Below are 19,152 nucleotides of genomic sequence, written 5' to 3'. Positions count from 1 at the left end.
CTTAAGAGAACCAGTAGAGAAAAGAGGGAAGTGAGGAGAATGCAGTTATTCCAATTACTCCACTTGCCCTCCTCCCTCTTTATCATATGCAAGGTAGGGATGTGAAGTTTTCAATTTCTATTTTGCTTCCATGTTTAATATTATTTATTTGTCACTCCTCTCTATGTTTCTATGTTATTTTTCTAAAAATAATTTTTATTGGAGTATAGTTGATTTACAATGTCTAGTTTCTGGTGTACAGCAAAGTGAATCAGTTATACATATATCCACTCTTTTTTAGTTCTTTTCCCATATAGGTCATTACAGAGTATTGAGTAGAGTTCCCTGTGCTATACAGTAGGTCCTTATTAGTTATCTATTTTATATATAGTAGTGTGTATATCTCAATCCCAATCTCTCAATTTATCCCTCCCCCCTCCATGTTCTTTAGCATCAGTATATTGTTTTAGCATACAAATCTCTTTAAAATAGGGGCCATTAGACTGTAACTTGGATGACCTCAGGAAAGTCCACCTCTGAGGGAATTAAGAAAACAAGAGCAATTAAAGTATGAAGTAGACAAGTAAAGATAATATAATGATAACTAACAAAAGGATGAGGGTACTTTTTTTTTTAGGATCTGTATAATCTATAAGCAATATTATGTTTGACTTTTTATTTTCTTACTCCCACTTCCCTCCCTCCTCACAATGTGAACTCAGCTATCTTCTTTCCCTCCTAAACTTCCCCCCAAATTTCCTTCATAATTCCTCACACAGTGGTGGTCACTTAACAGTGGAGCATCTTTCTCTTTTGAAATTGGACTTTGAGACTTTAAGGACAAATTACTTCATTTCTAAAATCAAGGCATTCCAGGACATATTTGTTGAATCAATGAATTAATTCTTTTTCTTACAAATCTGAAAGTGGTCACAGCAGAGAGGTCAGTGGCATCTTGTTACAGAACCCACGCCATCTGTCCCAAGCAACAAGGTTTTGAGATGGGCCTGAGGAGCTGTTACTGAACACAAGTTCATGTGCCTGACTTACAGTGAGGCCAAACAAACCAAAACATCAGAGTTTCGAGCAGAGAAAGGTTTCTTGCAAGGCCAAACAGGGAGAATGGGTGGCTTATGCTCTAAAAAAATCCCCTAACTCCCTGATGGTTTTGGGGGAAGATTTTATATGCATAATTTGGGGGTGAGAGGTGCAGGGCGTGTGACTTTCTTCTGACCGGTTGGTGGTGAGGTAACAGGGCAGCACTCCAGGAATCTTGCCCTCAGCCTGAAGTTACCATCCTCCATTTGGGCAAGGGATAGTTTCCACAGAACTCACAGATATTATTATGTATAGTCCTTGACTGCAAACCAGGACCCTGAGCCAGGGCTGCACTATTGCTTCCTGACTGCGCCTCCCTTGTTTCCCTTCCCAGATTAGCAACTGCTTGAATCTGGCTTTTGGAACTAAGGGACAGTCAAAGAGGCTGAATGAAGCCTATTTCCTACAAACAATAAATGGGGGACACAGAAAGGCTTTTGTGCCCATGTGGGCCCACAGGGTCCTGCTCTGCTTCAGAGCAAACCTGGGCAGGTAAGATCCTGAACTCAGGTATTTTTTCTCGGGATGGTCTGCAAGATAATTAGCCTAAGGCAACCCAATGCTCTGTCTGAATGAAGGGCTGCTTTAGTAGTTCAAAACCCAAGGTCTCTGTGGTAAAACTCTGAAAGAATTTGTCGAAAGTCTGCATACGTAGGTTTATTTCAAGTTACTGCAATAGCAACAAGCGGTCAGAACACGAAGAAATGACGAGGCTGAACTACCAAGATTTTGAACCCCAGGTGCACACTGAACAAAGGCGCAGTACAAAATGGCGCCCTCCTCGAGGAGGAAACGTCAACTCGCGTAGAGCGTGTATCCGCCCGGGGCTCTCCCAGGGCAACGCTGGGACCAAACTCACGTGAGCTGGAGCGTCCTATGACAGCTCTAGTTAGACTCCTCCCCGGTCTCCGCCACTCCCTGCGCACATGCGCTCCAGGCCCTCAGTAAGATCCCAGTTGCGCAGGCGCAACAGGCCCCTCCTCTCAGGCAACTGACGCAAGGAGACTGTTCGCAATTTATCCCGTGTGACCTTGAGTCTTTTCTGCCTCCGAGGACCGGGGTTGTCCACGGTTCTGCCTTATACCGCTTTTAGCCTCCTGGTCTGTCACGGAGCCCAGACCTGCCGCAGCTGGCACGGGAGGACACGCTTTAACCTGCCATCATGCCCCGAAGCGTTATTAGCCATAGGCCCTGACTCCGGAAGCAGCGTTCAGGTATTTTCTTATCAGGCAGCGCGGGCGGCGCCTCAGCGGAAGAGCGGGCTTCCAGGCCGCAGCGATCAAACCCCGCCCCCCACCTCACGTAGTTGGAGGTTTCCAGAAGCGCTAGCATCACCGCGCCGCGCAATTCTCGGTGTTCGGAGCGCGTGTTTGCTGTCTCGTATTTCCACCATTTAGCAGCCATGATAAGCGCCAGCCGAGCCGCAGTAGCTCGTCTTGTCGGCGCCGCAGCCTCCCGGGGCCCCCCAGCCGCCCGCCACCAGGTAAGGGACTGCTGGGCCTTCCCCGAGGGGCTCACGGCCTTGGGACTCAGTGCGGCAGGCCGCGGCCTTCGGGGTCAGAATCCTCGGGGAGAGACGGAAAATAATGGACGTTCAGTATTCAGTGCTGCCGGTTCAAGGCCTCATTCAGGGTTTTGCGTTCCTGTTTCAGGCCCTGATGAGTCACACTCCTTGGGAGCCTAGAGTTTTATCTCATCGAGTAGCGGGCAGTGGTCTTGATTAGTCCTTTTGAGACGATTACAGTTTTGGTCTTGAGGTCTTGAGTAGAAGGACGATTGTTCGCTGTGAAATGCAGAGTGTGCGAGGACCCCGTTGCTATGATACAACGAAGGAAGAGCATCTGAGCAGTAAATTAAAAATCAAGCTCTGATTTTCTTGCTTACGAACATTTGACTAGTTAGCTCCCCAGAATTTTGTTCTCCGTTATTTCAGGAAAAATGAGCAAATCAGGAAAAGGCCATGGAATAGTTGTTCATTATCGTGTAAGACTAAAAACATACTTTTTGGGGAAACAGGAATTGTATTTCTTTGCACTTAGGTTGGGTAAAAGAAGACTTGGAAGTAGCCTGAGATGAGATTGTAATAAAGGTCTTTGACACTGATGGGAAGCCACTCCTGTCATTTTTTTTTTTTTCCCTCGTAAACTGACTTCACAAAATTACCAATTCTAGTTCCCTTAAAGCAGCAGCTTGTCAAGGTCAGGGGAAATGTCTCTGATTAAGTTAAATCTGTACTGCAACACGTAACATATGTGAGTCTTAGGTAGACAGTGCTCCTGATGATGAAATTGAGTAGTATTTTAATGTATTTTTGCTTCTCCACGGGATATTTGGCACAGTCTGGAAATAATTTTGGTTGTCACAACCTGGGTAGCCATGCTACTACTAGGTTCTAGTTGTAAAGGCCCAAGTTGATGCTAAACATTCTGCAGTGCATAGAACAGCCCAGCTCCCAACAAAGATTTTGTTCAAAATCAATAGTGCCAAGGTTGAGAGACCCTTTGGTAATGTAATTCAAGATAATTTTATATCAATTTATTTCTCTGATTTCATTGGGAAAATTTGTACTTTATTAGGCTTGTTTGTTTCAGTACCATAATGTCTCTTAGATATGAAATATTTTATTTCAGTATATTTTATACATGGTAACCACTCAGTGAACAGAATGAAAGTCTCAACCTTTGATGTATTCTTCAGAAGAATAATTAAAACAAGTGCAAGTTTTCATGTGTAGTTCATGGCTGATCCTTTTTTTGTTTGTTTTTAAGGATGGCTGGAATGGCTTTAGTCATGAAGCTTTTAGAATTGTTTCAAGGCGGGACTATGCGTAAGTATAATTTCATTTCCTTTAGCATTAAGATAACAAATGTTAAGCCCCAGAGCAATGGTCTCTAAATTTGTGATTAATTACTTCACTCAGAAAAAAAGACACAGCTAGTTTATTTATAGAGTATGCATTTTGCCACAGTAACAAATATTGTTTTCTTATGTTTTTCTATAACCATTTTGGAGATCACTGTTAAGATAATTAATCATAGCATTGTTTTAAATGTCTTACAGATCAGAAGCAATCAAGGGAGCAGTTGTTGGTATTGATTTGGGTACTACCAACTCCTGTGTGGCAGTTATGGAAGGTAAACAAGCAAAGGTGAGCATGATTGGAAGCTCTGGATCATGTAGTGGTAACCAGTACACAATTCAGAATTCTGCGTCCTTTGGCTTAAATAAGGGACATTTTCAAAGCTGCTTTTAAATTCTTAAGACTCTTGTGAGGTGAATCTTTGTGCTTAATTGTATGCTGGTAATAAATGAATGGATTTGACTTCCCAGGATTTAAGTGTGTCCTAGTATAGATGTAAGACTACTAAGTTACCATTAGGACCCATTGGGATGACTTGTGCTGTTGATTACTTCTGTAATTAACGTTCTGCTTTTTTGTAAGTCAGTTAAACAAAGCCTAAAGGTGCAGGAACAGTCTAGAAGCAAGTGGAGCTCCAAATAATGCATAGGCTGCATCCTAAGTAAGGCATGTTTTTTACTTCCTTCTGGAGGAAGTAGAGGCTGTTCCTCCTTTGTTTGTGAAATCTTTATTCCCACCTGGTTCTCTTCAAGAATATTTGGAGCACGTGGATTTTTTTTTTTTTTTTTTTTTTTTTGCGCGGTACGTGGGCCTCTCACTGTTGTGGCCTCTCCCGCTGCGGAGCACAGGCTCCGGACACGCAGGCTCAGCGGCCATGGCTCACGGGCCCAGCTGCTCTGTGGCATGTGGGATCTTCCCGGACCAGGGCACGAACCCGCGTCCCCTGCATCGGCAGGCGGACTCCCAACCACTGCGCCACCAGGGAAGCCCCCGGAGCACGTGGATTTTTGAATTCCTTGTTGGCAGTTTTTTTTAATGCCTGAAACTTGTAGGCATCACCAAAAAATCAGAAGTAGATTTAACTCTCCGTATGGAAGGAAAGATTACGTTGTCCAAACATTGAGTATGAAAGATGTGATTTATATTTATTCCTGTTTCTTGGATGTTCTTAGTTGTAGGTTGTTTGAATCTGCAATAGTAGTTGCTTACTATATCAGCATTCACAGAGCAGAAAAGTATGCCCATTAGTACTGTTCTTTAGTATTTGTTTTGTGTCTTAAATGATTGGTACAAAGACAGTAGTGGTGACTGGAACCTCATTCTCTGTCCTATCTTGGGAGTTTTAGGTGCTAGAGAATGTTGAAGGTGCCAGAACCACCCCTTCAGTTGTAGCCTTTACAGCAGATGGTGAGCGACTTGTTGGCATGCCGGCCAAGCGACAGGCTGTCACCAACCCAAACAACACGTTCTATGCTACCAAGCGTCTCATTGGCCGGCGATATGATGACCCAGAAGTTCAAAAAGACATGTGAGTAATAGCAAAAATGTATTTATATGCAAAGGCTAAATAGATGAATCTTACCAGCAGGATCTCTTGGGATAGACCCTGCTCCTGCCAAAAGGGTATCCTTCAAAAAATTCAATTCTGCCTTCACAGATTAGGTCTTTGCTATGTGTGACATGATACATGAACATCTGGCTTGTCATTCCTGGACCACATAAATTGGCGTTAAACACATAAGGTAGATAATGGCATAGGCGCCATCTTGATACTGATCAGATGTTTTCAAGTTTCATCCTTGTTGTGGTGTGTATCGGTATTTCATTCCTTTTTATGGCCAAATAATATCCCATTGTATGCATACATACTGCATTTTGTTTATCTGTTTGTTAATGGGCATTTGGGTTCTTTCCACTTTTTGGCTAATATGAATAATGCTTTGTGTGTAGGGGTTTTTTTTTGTTTGTTTTTTTGCAGTATGCGGGCCTCTCACTCTTGTGGCCTCTCCCGTTGCGGAGCACAGGCTCCAGACGCGCAGGCTCAGCGGCCATAGCTCACGGGCCCAGCCGCTCCGCGGCATTTGGGATCTTCCCAGACCGGGGCATGAACCCGTGTCCCCTGCATTGGCAGGCGGACTCTCAACCACTGTGCCACCAGGGAAGCCCTGTGTATAGGTTTTTGTGTGGACACGTATTTTCATTTCTCTTGGGTAGACATCTAGTAATGGCATTGCTAGGTCATATATACCTATATGTTACCGCTTTCCAAAGCAGCTGCATACATTTTTGGTGAGAAGAATGTTCATGTTTCAATTCATCAGGATGTTTTTACATGTTAATGGGCGCTTTCTAAAGGTTTTCATTAAACAAATTCCTGAAGTTCTCATTTGTTGGCCATGGATCTCTTGGGGTGGAAGATGGGCTTTCATGGTGTATGGTAACCTCATGGTAGGTTGGGCTGGCATGTTTCTTAAGTATAATTTTTGTGTCTTTCAGTAAAAATGTTCCTTTTAAAATTGTCCGTGCCTCTAATGGCGATGCCTGGGTTGAAGCTCATGGAAAACTCTATTCCCCAAGTCAGATTGGAGCATTTGTGTTGATGAAGATGAAAGAGACTGCAGGTGAGATAGCTTAGTTCATATCTGGGAAAATTTAGAGAACAGCATGATTCCTCTGAGATCACTGGCTTCCATACTTCAGTGTCCTTTGGATGAGTCTGCAGTGGCTTTTATACAGAATACCTAGGAATGGCAAAACTTTATTACTCTTTCCCTACAAATTGAATTTCTCTTCCAAGGTTTCCTAATGGTGGCTTGCTTGTTTCTTTTTTCCAGAAGGGAAATCAAAAGACTAGACATTAAGCTTTTGTATCTGTTAGATAAAACTTCCCATTTAAGAAACTAGTGGCTCTTTTAAATCTAAAACTAGGTCATTGTAGCTGGTGAGCCTTCACTAACATGTTAAAGGTGAAATCTTGGGTTTTTTAAATTGGAGTGTTTTCCTACAAGGTCTCTTCATGTTAGGTCATATGCTAAAAACTATTGGGTGCTGTTTGTGACCTCAAGAGAGTGACACAGGTTGTTAGGCTACATTAGTAATTGTAGCCTGTTTCATCTGATAGGGTCTCATGAATGATTTTCATTGATTGCTTTTCCAGAAAATTACTTGGGGCATACAGCAAAAAATGCTGTGATCACCGTCCCAGCGTATTTCAATGACTCTCAGAGACAGGTGAGTTTAATTATCATTTTTAATAATTTGTTTTTATTTATTTATTTTTGGCTGCATTGGGTCTTGGTTGCTGCACATGGGCTTCCTCTAGTTGCAGCGACCGGGGGCTACGCTTCATTGCGGTATGTGGGCTTCTCATTGCGGTGGCTTCTCTTGTTGTGGAGCACGGGCTTAGTTGCTCTGCAGCATGTGGAATCTTCCTGGACCAGGGCTCGAACCCTTGTCCCCTGCATTGGCAACAGGATTCTTAACCACTGCTGCCACCAGGGAAGCCCCCCAATTAGCATTTTTATTCAGGAAATTAATGGTACCTGGGACACGGTGGAAAATGCTTTTTTCTTTTTTTATAGGCCACTAAGGATGCTGGCCAGATATCTGGACTAAATGTGCTTCGGGTAATTAATGAACCCACAGCGGCTGCTCTGGCCTATGGTCTAGACAAATCAGAAGACAAAATGTAAGTTTGTGCAATGAATTCCACCTAGATTTGTGAGACTTAAGTGCATGGAACCTTGAAACTTATCCTAAATCATCATCTTGATTTCATGGTGATTGAGCCTTATACTTAGACTGGAAATGTACTGCCTTGACCTTTTCCCAAGGCTTTTATGGTCTGTGTTTTTCATTCATTTCAAGATTGTCCCTTGATTACTTTTTCTTTTTAAAGTACTGGCTGTGGTCATTTTTTCCCCTTGGTATGCCTGTTGGCAAGTATTCATCCAAAAGAGTGGTTTTTGCTTTTTAACATTTCATTTTAACTGTATGTATGTTTTACATGTTGCTATTAGGGCCACCTGTTAAGACATACATCACTTGCAGTCATCAACTTTCATAATTATACCTGGGGGGGAAATAGCCAAATTTATGTTGGTTTGGTTACTGAAATCCATACGCTGTGATGAGTTTTGTTCCTGACGGCCTTTTTCCTTTCTAGCATTGCCGTATATGATTTAGGTGGTGGAACTTTTGATATTTCCATACTGGAAATCCAGAAAGGAGTATTTGAGGTGAAATCCACCAATGGAGACACTTTTTTAGGTGGTGAAGACTTTGACCAGGCCTTGTTGCGTCACATTGTGAAGGAGTTCAAAAGAGAGGTTAGTTACCAGTGTGGTTAATACGTACACGTTGGAATACTGAGAATTTCTTTGTTCAGACTGCTATTTGCTTTGTTTTACGATTTTTTTTTCCCTTAAGAGAGTGTTGAATAGGCCACTGAAATTGCATTTTAGTTCCATGGGTGCTCTGAACTATTCTGGTTATCGTAGCTTCAAATTGGAAACAAACAACAAAAGGCTATAGCAGCCTTCCCTGGTGGCTGCCTGCCGATGCGGGGGACATGGGTTCGTGCCCCGGTCCGGGAGGATCCCACATGCCGCGGAGCGGCTGGGCACGTGAGCCGTGGCCACTGAGCCTGCGTGTCTGGAGCCTGTGAGAGGCCACAACAGTGAGGCCCGCGTACCGCAAAAAAAAAAAAAAAAAAAAGGCTATAGCACCTGGTGTACAATAGTACTATGGCATTTTATATAAGGGATTTTGAATATCTTTGGATTTGGGGTATCCGCATTTGACAGGGGTTGCTGGAACGAATTCCTCACAGATACCAAGGGATGACTGTAGGTTTCCCTCACTATCTGAAAATTGAGCCTGCGAAATTTTTGATAAGCTGAAATGTCGTGAAGCTACACATTTTGCTAACGGATGCACAACATAAATGGTTGTATGCTCACAGACAGTTTAAAGCTATGGTGGTGGTTTGGTGCTCAAATAAGTGTAGTTACTGGGGAAGGAGCTTGGGGTGCACACTGCCTCTGTAATGGCTCGCTGCAAAGCAAACGCTGAACATTATTTGTCCTTTTTGCCTTTTTTGTAAAAGTGAAAATCCTTTTTAGATTTCATTTGGTTAGCAAAAACAGGTATTAAAGTAGATCTTATATAAAAGGGAAGTGGTGTAAAGCAAACTTTGGAAAAGGAATTATGGGAACTCCTTTTTTGAGCCAGAATTCTACAGCTGGAAAGAACTGAGAACAGTTCATCCTCTAACTCCAGACACATATTTCTTTTTCAAAGTAGGTCTTCTTTTTTCCTATAGATTTTTAAACGCAATAAGTAATTTCTGCTTGTTTATAAAGGTATGGCTCTATTTTGTTTTGTTACACCTTACCACTGCAATTTAAGTAGCATTTATTTTCTTAACATTAATATATTGTGTGTCTTTACTTTGTAGACAGGGGTTGATTTGACCAAAGACAACATGGCGCTTCAAAGGGTTCGGGAAGCCGCTGAGAAGGCCAAGTGTGAACTCTCTTCATCTGTGCAGGTGAGACGTGGAAAATTCCACCAGTCTTGATGGATCTTTTCAGCCTGAGTTGACTCGAATAGCGTATTCTAATTGGCATAATGTCAGTCAGATTTCTTTTAACAGCTTTCTGGTTGGTGATAAAAAGCCTTTCCATTAGCAAAGGAGCATTATGTTTTTTATGGGTGAGCTGAAGCACCCAAATCAGAGGTTATGATTTGCTTTCCTGCTGCCACCTGAGAACCTGGAATTAGATCTCCTGCCATCTTGCTATATCCCTGACACGGACCTAACATACTGTTATTCTGTTCTTAGTGGTTAAGGCAAAGGGAGGCTTCATCTTTCAGAACTGGAGCAACTTTAGCACTCTGGGAAGGGAAGAGGTATTTATAGCATCTGTCATTGTGTTGGTAAAGTGGGTGACCTTCAGTCACATCTGGATTTTTTTTTTCTTTTTTTTTTTCTTTTCTTTTTAATAGCAGCTATAAGGAGTGACAAAGCTGTACAGGGTCATCCATGAAGTTGATGGTATTCCCTTGTCCTGCTGTCAGAATTTGCAGCATGATGGTTGGGGCTGAAATATGTGGCAGTACCAGAGGATAGCTTATAATTCTTCCCAGGGGTTGTCACTGTATGAAACGGGACGTTGGTTAGTTTTACTGTGGCTCTATCCTATTAATAGGTATTTGGATTGTTTTCCACCATTTTGCTATTATAGCAAGGTGTATTGACCACCCTTGTACATTAATGTTTGTGCATGTGTGATTGTAAGTCTGTAGGTTAAATTTATAGAAGCATTTATTACCCTTGAGTTTATAATGTGGTTTGGGGAGGTGGACACTAATGAGAACACTTTTTTTTTTTTTTTGCGGTACGCAGGCCTCTCACTGTTGTGGCCTCTCCCGTTGTGGAGCACAGGCTCCAGATGCGCAGGCCCAGCGGCCATGGCTCACGGGCCCAGCTACTCCACGGCATGTGGGATCTTCCCGGACCAGGGCACAAACCCGTGTCCCGTGCTTCGGCAGGTGGACTCTCAACCACTGCGCCACCAGGGAAGCCCGAGAACATTATATTAGTAAACGTCAGAAGTAATGTAGAGGTTAAGAGTTACTCTGGGGCTTCCCTGGTGGCACAGTGGTTAAGAATCTGCCTGCCAATGCAGGGGACGCGAGTTCGAGCCCCGGTCCAGGGAGATCCCACATGCCGCAAAGCAACTAAGCCCGTGCGCCACAACTACTGAGTCTGCGCTCTAGAGCCCGCGTTCTACAGCTACTGAAGCCCATGCACCTAGAGCCTGTGCTCCACAAGAGAAGCCACTGCAATGAGAAGCCCGCACACCACAATGAAGAGTAGACCCCGCTCGCTGCACCCAGAGAAGACCCCACGTGCAGCAACCAGCCAAAAAAATAAATAAATTTTTAAAAAAAAGAGTTACTCTGCAAGCAGACTGGTGGAGATGAAGTCCTTATTTCATTACTTATTAGCTGTGTGACTTTGAATGAATTACTTAACATTTCTGTTTTCTATAAAATGAGGATAATTAGTGTTCCATTCCCCCTTAGAGTTGAGAGGATTAGTAAATTAATATATATAACATGCTTAGGACAATGTGTAGTAAATAGTAAGTGGTATTCTAAATGTATGCATGTATTTTGTTTTTTTAAAAAGGCAAAGTTAGATTTATAATAAAGGAACCTGACAGGTGTTTGACATAATTAGGAGAGCTTCTGTAAGGTGAGTTAATCAGGAAGAGATAAAGGGTCAGGCAAGTATGGGGTTCTCGGGTAAAGACCTGAGTAAGGGTCAGTGTGGCTGAAGTACAGACTAGACTGGCAGGAGGAGCATAGAAGATAAGGCTAGAGGCTTTATAGATTGGGGATTTGGTATCTTTCCTGAGATAATGACAACAGACAACTGAAAATTTTTAAGGTGGGCCAGTAACATGGTCAGATTTGGTGAAAGCACTCTGAGGTGGAGTGCTCTTTGTGGCAGCCTGAGTGGGTGTGGGAAAATGTTGGGAGGCTATTGCAGCACACCAGGTGGTGAGAGAGGAAGGACTTGGACCAGAGTGTGGTAGTGAGAGATACATGGTTGGAATTGAGAGAGAAGAGGGACAGAACTTCATGGTGGAACTGGCTTTCGAGGGTGGAGAACCCTGGAGTTTTTCACCTGGTCATTATAGCATATAGAACTGCACTAATACAGTAACTACATGTGGCTATTTAAAATTAAATACAATTTTTAAGAATTCCATTTCTCAGTTCCACTAGCTGTATTTCAAGTATTCAGCCACATGTGACTAGTGGCTGCTGGATCGAAAAGCAGAGATAGAGAATATTCCCATTGCCACAGAAAGTTCTGTTGGATTGCATTGCTATAGATAATTTTATTTACTGATGCGGTTTGTTAACATTTTGCAAAGAAAGAGAAAATTGTTATTGGTGTTCTTCAAACTATATCCAATATCATTTACAAAAGATGTGTTGATTTTCCCTGTAAAGCACTTATCTGTCCAGGGTACTCTACCTGAAGAAAGCTGGTTAAGGATTTGCTCCCTTCAGTCTTTATTCCCTGTTGGCCTTGCTTTGTGAAGTTTGAGGGGCAGCATGCACAAACTCTTTTCCTGGGGGTTCACCCCGAGACATCTGTTTCTGCATGTTTAGTAATGAGTTTTGTTAGTCTAAATATTCTTAATCCATGCCTTATCAGGATTTTAGGCTTATTAAATACTGTATGTTACATGGTGTGACTGTAGCAGTGTTAGCTACTCTCTGGGGATGTGATAGCAGTAGTCAGTCCTTGTACTTCTCTTTAGCATTTTTGTTGTAGCTTTCTTAACCATCTTCCTGAAACTTGCAAAGCCCTGGTTTAGTGGCAGATTATTTGGTTCAGAGCATACCTTTCACATTTTTTTTAATGTGCAAGGAAATTTTTTAAAACTTGGTAAAAGAACACAGTGGTGTGATTCTTAATATATACATATATATATATATATATATATATATATATATATTTTTTTTTTTTTTGGTGGTATGTGGGCCTCTCACTGCTGTGGCCTCTTCCGTTGCAGAGCACAGGCTCCAGACGCACAGGCCCAGCGGCCATGGCTCACGGGCCCAGCCGCTCCTCAGCATGTGGGATCTTCCCAGACCGGGGCACGAACCCTTGTCCCCTGCATTGGCAGGCAGACTCTCAACCACTGCGCCACCAGGGAAGCCCCTTAATATATTTTTAATAGCAGGACAGACTGTTCTTCACCTGAATGGGGATTTTTCCTGCTTCTCTATTTCTTTCTCCATTGTTAATAACAGATTTATAGTGTTTACTTCTGGGTTGAATCTTAAAGAGTCACTGTCTTTGGTGGCCATTCATTTAAAGTGTCTGACCCTCACTGTGGCTTTCAGAGTCTTCCTTTCCTAGGGTATAGTCTTTAATTGAAGTAATAAAGAGACTTCACTACTGGTCTCCCTGCTTCCTTTGCAGACTGACATCAATTTGCCATACCTTACAATGGATGCCTCTGGACCCAAGCATTTGAATATGAAGCTGACCCGGGCTCAGTTTGAGGGGATTGTTACTGATCTAATCAAAAGGACCATAGCTCCATGCCAAAAAGCCATGCAAGATGCAGAAGTCAGCAAAAGTGACATAGGAGAAGTGATTCTGGTTGGTGGCATGACTAGGATGCCCAAGGTAAGGACCCATGGAATTCTTGACATAGAGCGCAGAGAGGGCCAACACATAATGATTTATTAGGACATAACATATGGCTTATGTTGTGTAAGGACATGAATATGTGGCCTTTCTACCACGCTGACCTGAAAGGCGGATGAATTTGTGCCCTTGCTAAAGAGTTCTTAAAGGGTATTTTAAAAAAAGGATTGGGAAAGGGGGGAATGTCTTTGGGGTAGTAGCAAGGAGGATCCTGAACTTCAGTTTTATAGAATTTTTAGGAATGAAACAAAGTTTGCGGTCAGAGACAGCTTAACATCCTGGTATTAACTAGCCTCTATGGGCAATTTTGGACATGTGTTTTGCAGTATAGTGTTTGGGGTTTCTAAAGGCATCTCTTCAACAGAGATTTGTGCAATGATGCATTTTATCAACACATCATTCTGAAAAGACAGGTGTGTGGAAAACTAATAACTGAGCACAGAACCTGTTGATGGTATAATTCTTGCTTTATAGCTTGAACAGAACTATCTTGGGCCTTGATTTTCATAATTTTTCCTTTGGAGTACTTGTGCTTAGGAAAATGATGCATACAATAAATCTGAAGTGAAAAGGAGAGGCTTTGAACCAGGCAGATATTTTTATGTTAACAAATTATGCCAGATGTTACTCAAATAGAACTTTTTCCTAGCATTAGTAAAATAAGCAGGAGGGGAAAACATGCCTCATACTTGCCCCAGTATTGAATTACTACTGCTTCTGTTAAGCTGATTTTTAGTTGATATGTAGAAGAGGACTTGGACTATACAAATTAAGTCCCCTTGCCTTGTACCTTGTATTTCTAATTTGATGTGTTGCTTGGGAAACCAGATAAAAAAATTTAGGCAAATTGTTCCCAAATTTAAAAGGGCTATGAATGAGATACTCAAGAGTAAAGTATATGTGTAACCAAATAATATACTTAACTCATTAACAAGAACTCAACTACAAAATAATTTGAGTAAACGTTCTTGGATCTGAAGCACCCTGTCCTGAGACCTGATGGGGTCTCAGGACACACGTGCTACTCTCCTCTTCTCAGGCAATTGCCCTGAGTAGTGAGTGACAAGGTTCTTTTTTCTTGGTGCTCAGGTTCAGCAGACTGTGCAGGATCTCTTTGGCCGAGCCCCAAGTAAAGCTGTCAATCCTGATGAGGCTGTGGCCATTGGAGCTGCCATTCAGGGAGGTGTGTTGGCTGGTGATGTCACAGATGTGCTACTCTTGGATGTCACTCCCCTGTCTCTGGGTATTGAGACTCTGGGAGGTGTCTTCACCAAGCTTATTAACAGGAACACCACTATTCCAACCAAGAAGAGCCAGGTAAAAGCCACCCCACCCTACTTTGTCACAGAGATACTAGGTTCTGTGAGGATGTGATTGTAGCCACTTCTGTGAGCTTTTCCTAGAAAACTTTCCTTTTTGTTTTGCAGTCCATACTAGTTGAATGTGGAGGGGTGGTAAGAATCTTGTCCTTTGTTCTCTTTTGTTCCTAGAAAAGTTCTCTTTCTGTCAGCCAGTGGTGATAATTTTAGGGAAGTCATCAGTAGTCTCTCCTTCTCAGGATAATAATTGCCAGAAGGAGCCTCATTATTTGAGACTGAATTCCTATACTCTTCTGTTCTGAAAGGCAGTAAAAAGAATGGCGTGGCTGAGACTAAGGGAGTTTGCTTGTCTTCCTGGAGAACGATAGGGGTTCTGAGATATCAAGCCAGGGTTATTTGGACAATGGCTTGGTCTTAGATTAAGAATTATTTCCTTTCTCAGGTTTGGTGTTTTTCTGAAAGAACTATGGCTATTGCTATGTTTGAAGTGACGTATTGCCAACACATCATTCTGAAGTGTGTGGTGATTTCCTGTGACTATGAGCATAAAATAAATGTCCTCTCTCTGACCCATTTCTTTGGATGAGCATGTTTCAACATCTCGCTTTTTATAGCTCCTTCTCTTGAGGCCTTCTGTGCTAATGCTGCATCTTTGTACAATGCCTTTGCTTAGCTGAAAACAATAGCTATTGTATGCCCTTTTGCTGTGCTAATCCTACTCCTGTTCTCTGTAAAGACATGAGCCTTTGTTCTGAACATAGTGTACATTAGGATTCTTCCAGTGTTGGGAGGTGAATTTCTTCCTTTGGTTTGTTGCACTTTGTAAGGGGGAATAGGCTGGGAAAAAAAAAAAATCAGGCTGCCAACCCAGCAAGTTTCCTTTTTCTCCCTAGGTGTTTTCTACAGCTGCTGATGGACAGACTCAAGTGGAGATTAAAGTGTGTCAGGGTGAAAGAGAGATGGCTGGAGACAACAAACTTCTTGGACAGTTTACTTTGGTAGGTATTGCGAATCATGAATGTTATGTTCATTTTTTTATGGTGAAGTTACACTATTCTAACCCCTAATGTTACCATAAACTGCTGACAGACGTAGTCTGTGTTATCTTAGCATAGTATTCAAATGAATTCTGCAACTGGATAACCATGGCTTCAGTTTTTACCTGAAAGCCCTGCTTCTTGTGCCTTAGGAACTAAATAAAGAAGCTTATAAAAGCCAGGGAAATGTTCATAAACAGTGCTTATTAGAAGAAATTCCTGATTACTATTTTACTACTTTTAAAGACATTTGATATTGTTATTGGCTGCTACTTTGTCATCGTCGTCTTTTTTTTTTGGCCATGCTCTGTGGCATGTGGGATCTTAGTTCCCTGACCAGGTATTGAACCTGTGCCCTCTGCAATGGAAGTGCAGAGTCTTAACCACTGGACCGCCAGGGAAGTCCCTTGTTACTGGCTTCTAGTCAGCATCGCTTATTGCTTGTTGGGATGAATGATGGAAAAGTTTACTCTTCACGCATTGTGTATCCTTAGGTACATAAAGCCACTGTGGTTACTTGCTATAGCCAGCCTTCACTAGTATGAGTCCTGTTTATTTCAAGCAGCAATAAAATTACCACCCTCACCGACAAACTCATGTTTTTGTACATTTAAGTGAAAGTTTCACTTGTTCCTCCCAGAAACCAAGTAATTTCTTCCCCAGAAGACCGTATAGGTTTTGGAAATAGAGCACTGGACCCCTTTGTGAGAGGAGCTTACTCTGGTATTTATTTATTCTAGATTGGGATTCCCCCAGCCCCTCGTGGAGTCCCTCAGATTGAAGTTACATTTGACATTGATGCCAATGGGATTGTACATGTTTCTGCCAAAGATAAGGGTACAGGACGCGAGCAGCAGAGTAAGTACTCTTATTTATTAAGACTGTAAGAGTGAGGTGAGGGACTTCTCTCTGTTGGGAACTAGACCCTCTAGATTGGGCATTACCTTTTCCCTTAGCCTCAGGGGAGGATGATGAGTCCTCTTTGCCCTCTTTCTCCTCAGTTATCAGTGTCACATTAACAGGTATGGTGTTTATTCCCCCAAAAAAGGCAAGCACTGAGCCTCTGGATTGCTGAAGTTTTGGTAGGTAGGACAGTTAGTTGTTCTCTGTATATTTTAGACCCTTGGTTTCCCTCTGCTTATTGTAGAACAATAGGATATTCCCCTTCTTCATAATGCACATCAAGACAGCTACTTTGAAGAGGAGGATTCTTTTTCTTAATACAGTAGAGGAAGAAGCATATAGTTTTCCTGGGAAATAATGAGGTGCCTTCTTTTCACTATAGTTGTGATCCAGTCTTCCGGTGGGTTAAGCAAAGATGATATTGAAAATATGGTTAAAAATGCAGAGAAGTATGCTGAGGAAGACCGGCGAAAGAAGGTGATTACTTTGCTCATAACTTCTATGTGAAATGCCTTTCTTATTTATTCTCAGTCTTCCCATATCAAAATTTTCATGTTAACAGCATCCAGCTAAAACCTCTTACAGACATCTCAGACCACAGTGATTTCTCCCTCTTAACTGTTTATACTCTGTTAACTGTGTGTAGCAGTTTTCATGTTGTCTTCTTAATGAGGACATTCAGCCAACTAGTTGATTGGGAAGTCTTCATTCATACTACATTTTTAATTTCTCTTAGGAACGAGTTGAAGCAGTTAATATGGCTGAAGGAATCATTCATGACACAGAAACCAAGATGGAAGAATTCAAGGACCAATTGCCTGCTGATGAGGTAAACCCTCTTTTAAAATAGCTCAAGAAGTTGGGAGGCATCGTCACCAATGTCAGTGAAGGTCATTTTTTCTGTGTGGGTCTTGATAGGAATTTAGTTTTTAAAAAATGTTTCTAAACATTCTGCTGTGTGTTATGGGATAAGAACCAGAAAAAGTGAGGGTCTGGTGTTGTTTTGTTTTTAAGTGCCACAAGCTAAAAGAAGAGATTTCCAAAATGAGGGAGCTCCTCGCTCGAAAAGACAGTGAAACAGGAGAAAACATAAGGCAGGCAGCATCTTCCCTTCAGCAAGCATCATTGAAGCTCTTCGAAATGGCATACAAAAAGGTACAAGGCTGTTTTACTCAATGAATATTTTGCTCCTAACTTGATGTAACTGCTCTTGATTACTGTCACTGATGGCTCCTACATAGCCATTTATGGAACTGGGAGTATTGGAATTGGAAATATCCTTCTTCCTGCCTTCTTGACTACGTTGGATGGGTGGGAGGGAGGGAGGGAGGGAGGGTGAGGTCAAAGGGAAGAAATCACTAAAACTGGGAGAGTGGAACAGGCAGGATATGGCTTTTTCGTTTTTAGTTCATCAGAGAGCAAACTGTCACCCTTAACATTAAACAAGTGATTCTCAAATGTTTTCTTACAGATGGCATCTGAGCGGGAAGGCTCTGGAAGTTCTGGCACTGGGGAGCAAAAGGAAGATCAAAAGGAAGAGAAACAGTAACAGCAGTAAACTTTGGAGTCGAAAGGACAACATATTATGATGCTTGGGAGTGAAGGGATTTCCTGAGCTGAAATGGGCAAAACTTCAATCTTCTACTGTGTTTTTGCAGTACTCTATATATAATTTCCTGAATATGTAAATTTAGTGACCATTAGCTAATGATCATTTAACAAGTGATAATTCCCAACAGTACAAAGTTCACAGTATTCTGTCCCTAGCCTGTCATTCTTTTTCAGCTGCATGTAAGATGGGGGGGGAAAAGATATAACGTTGTTTTGTGCTGAAGTAGCTGTATTTTCAAAGGGGTGAAGCCATCTCACACACTGAAGACAGGTCTGGAACGAGACCATAGGGGGATGAGATCCTTCTAGTTACCTAAGTACTGCTGTACCAGCCTGTGTGTATATGGAGTTCTTCAACTGAGGCCTTGCAAGGCAAGCCAGCTAGCTGTGCCATGTTGGGAGGTAGGGCAGGGGAAGCTGAATCAATGGAAAACTAAGCTAGCTATTTATGTGAGGTCCAGCTTCTAAAACACAAGTCTCCCAAACTTTCTGAAGGCATACTTTCCTAGCTACCCTTTGGCCTGTGTCAGTGGCATCTGTATCTCTGATGACTGTTCTTTTTGATCCATTCTGGATTTTTTAAAAAATAAATAGGAAAAGCATTTTGATCTCTTGTCTGTGAGGGGTGAGGCCCTGAGATTTAGCTTCAGAAATATGACATGAATCACATTTCCCAACTCCCTGACCTCGATACAGGATTTTCTAACACTGGCATTTGAATTTCTAACAAATTGAAAACTTGGGAAGGCTGGTATAATAAGCATTATCACCAAAGACAAGTCTGGTTCAGAGGAGGCTTTTATTTTTTTTCTCTACCTAGCCCCATCTAAGGTTTGGAATGTTGAAATAGTCTTTAGATCTCTAACATGAAAATCAGGCCTCCTATTTCCAGGCTGCTTTCTGCTCTAAATAAGTCCAACCAGAATTGGCTTACAGTAATGAAACACGTCTAGTATTAAGTCCTAAGGTGATTTCAGTGGCTCAATAACAGGAACCCAGATTCTTTCTATAGTTTTGCTTTTTCATCCTCAGTGAGTTGCCTTGTCCTAATTTCTCTAATGTAGTTCTAAATATCACATGCTAACAACTTCAGAACCAGGA

At 42.1% G+C, this 19,152-nt stretch overlaps 1 protein-coding gene, 1 long non-coding RNA gene and 1 other non-coding gene across 4 annotated transcripts in view; 2 read left to right on the top strand and 1 right to left on the bottom strand.

Annotated features, from left to right (window-relative positions):
• LOC141278161 (uncharacterized) overlaps window positions 1-19,152 on the bottom strand; it is a 133,382-nt gene that overhangs the window by 103,606 nt on the left and 10,624 nt on the right. The gene's annotated exons all lie outside the window — the stretch shown is intronic.
• HSPA9 (heat shock protein family A (Hsp70) member 9) lies at window positions 2,345-18,653 on the top strand. The gene is made up of 17 exons (XM_033853228.2): window positions 2,345-2,560; window positions 3,846-3,904; window positions 4,138-4,225; window positions 5,284-5,465; window positions 6,434-6,558; window positions 7,095-7,168; window positions 7,519-7,625; window positions 8,103-8,265; window positions 9,396-9,488; window positions 12,951-13,160; window positions 14,271-14,498; window positions 15,394-15,498; window positions 16,278-16,395; window positions 16,823-16,917; window positions 17,177-17,269; window positions 17,455-17,595; window positions 17,912-18,653. The coding sequence occupies exons 1-17, from the start codon at window positions 2,480-2,482 to the stop codon at window positions 17,987-17,989; spliced, it is 2,040 nt and encodes a 679-aa protein (XP_033709119.1). The 5' UTR covers window positions 2,345-2,479; the 3' UTR covers window positions 17,990-18,653.
• Window positions 13,552-13,622, top strand: LOC117312012 (small nucleolar RNA SNORD63). Its single transcript, XR_004526190.1, has one exon. It is a non-coding gene; the product is annotated as a small nucleolar RNA SNORD63 (small nucleolar RNA).

This window comes from Tursiops truncatus, chromosome 3 (genome assembly GCF_011762595.2).
Source record: "Tursiops truncatus isolate mTurTru1 chromosome 3, mTurTru1.mat.Y, whole genome shotgun sequence".
NCBI classification, from domain to species: Eukaryota; Metazoa; Chordata; class Mammalia; order Artiodactyla; family Delphinidae; genus Tursiops; species Tursiops truncatus.
This window is presented reverse-complemented; position numbering and strand designations above follow the sequence as displayed.

What these genes read in the sequence shown, in the direction of transcription:
- HSPA9 (XM_033853228.2), top strand. Translation starts at nt 2,480, where the DNA reads ATGATAAGCGCCAGCCGAGCCGCAGTAGCTCGTCTTGTCGGCGCCGCA. An exon ending in GAAGATGAAAGAGACTGCAG is followed by an intron (nt 6,559 to 7,094) that starts GTGAGATAGCTT and finishes TTGCTTTTCCAG; the next exon opens with AAAATTACTTGGGGCATACA. An exon ending in GCATGACTAGGATGCCCAAG is followed by an intron (nt 13,161 to 14,270) that starts GTAAGGACCCAT and finishes CTTGGTGCTCAG; the next exon opens with GTTCAGCAGACTGTGCAGGA.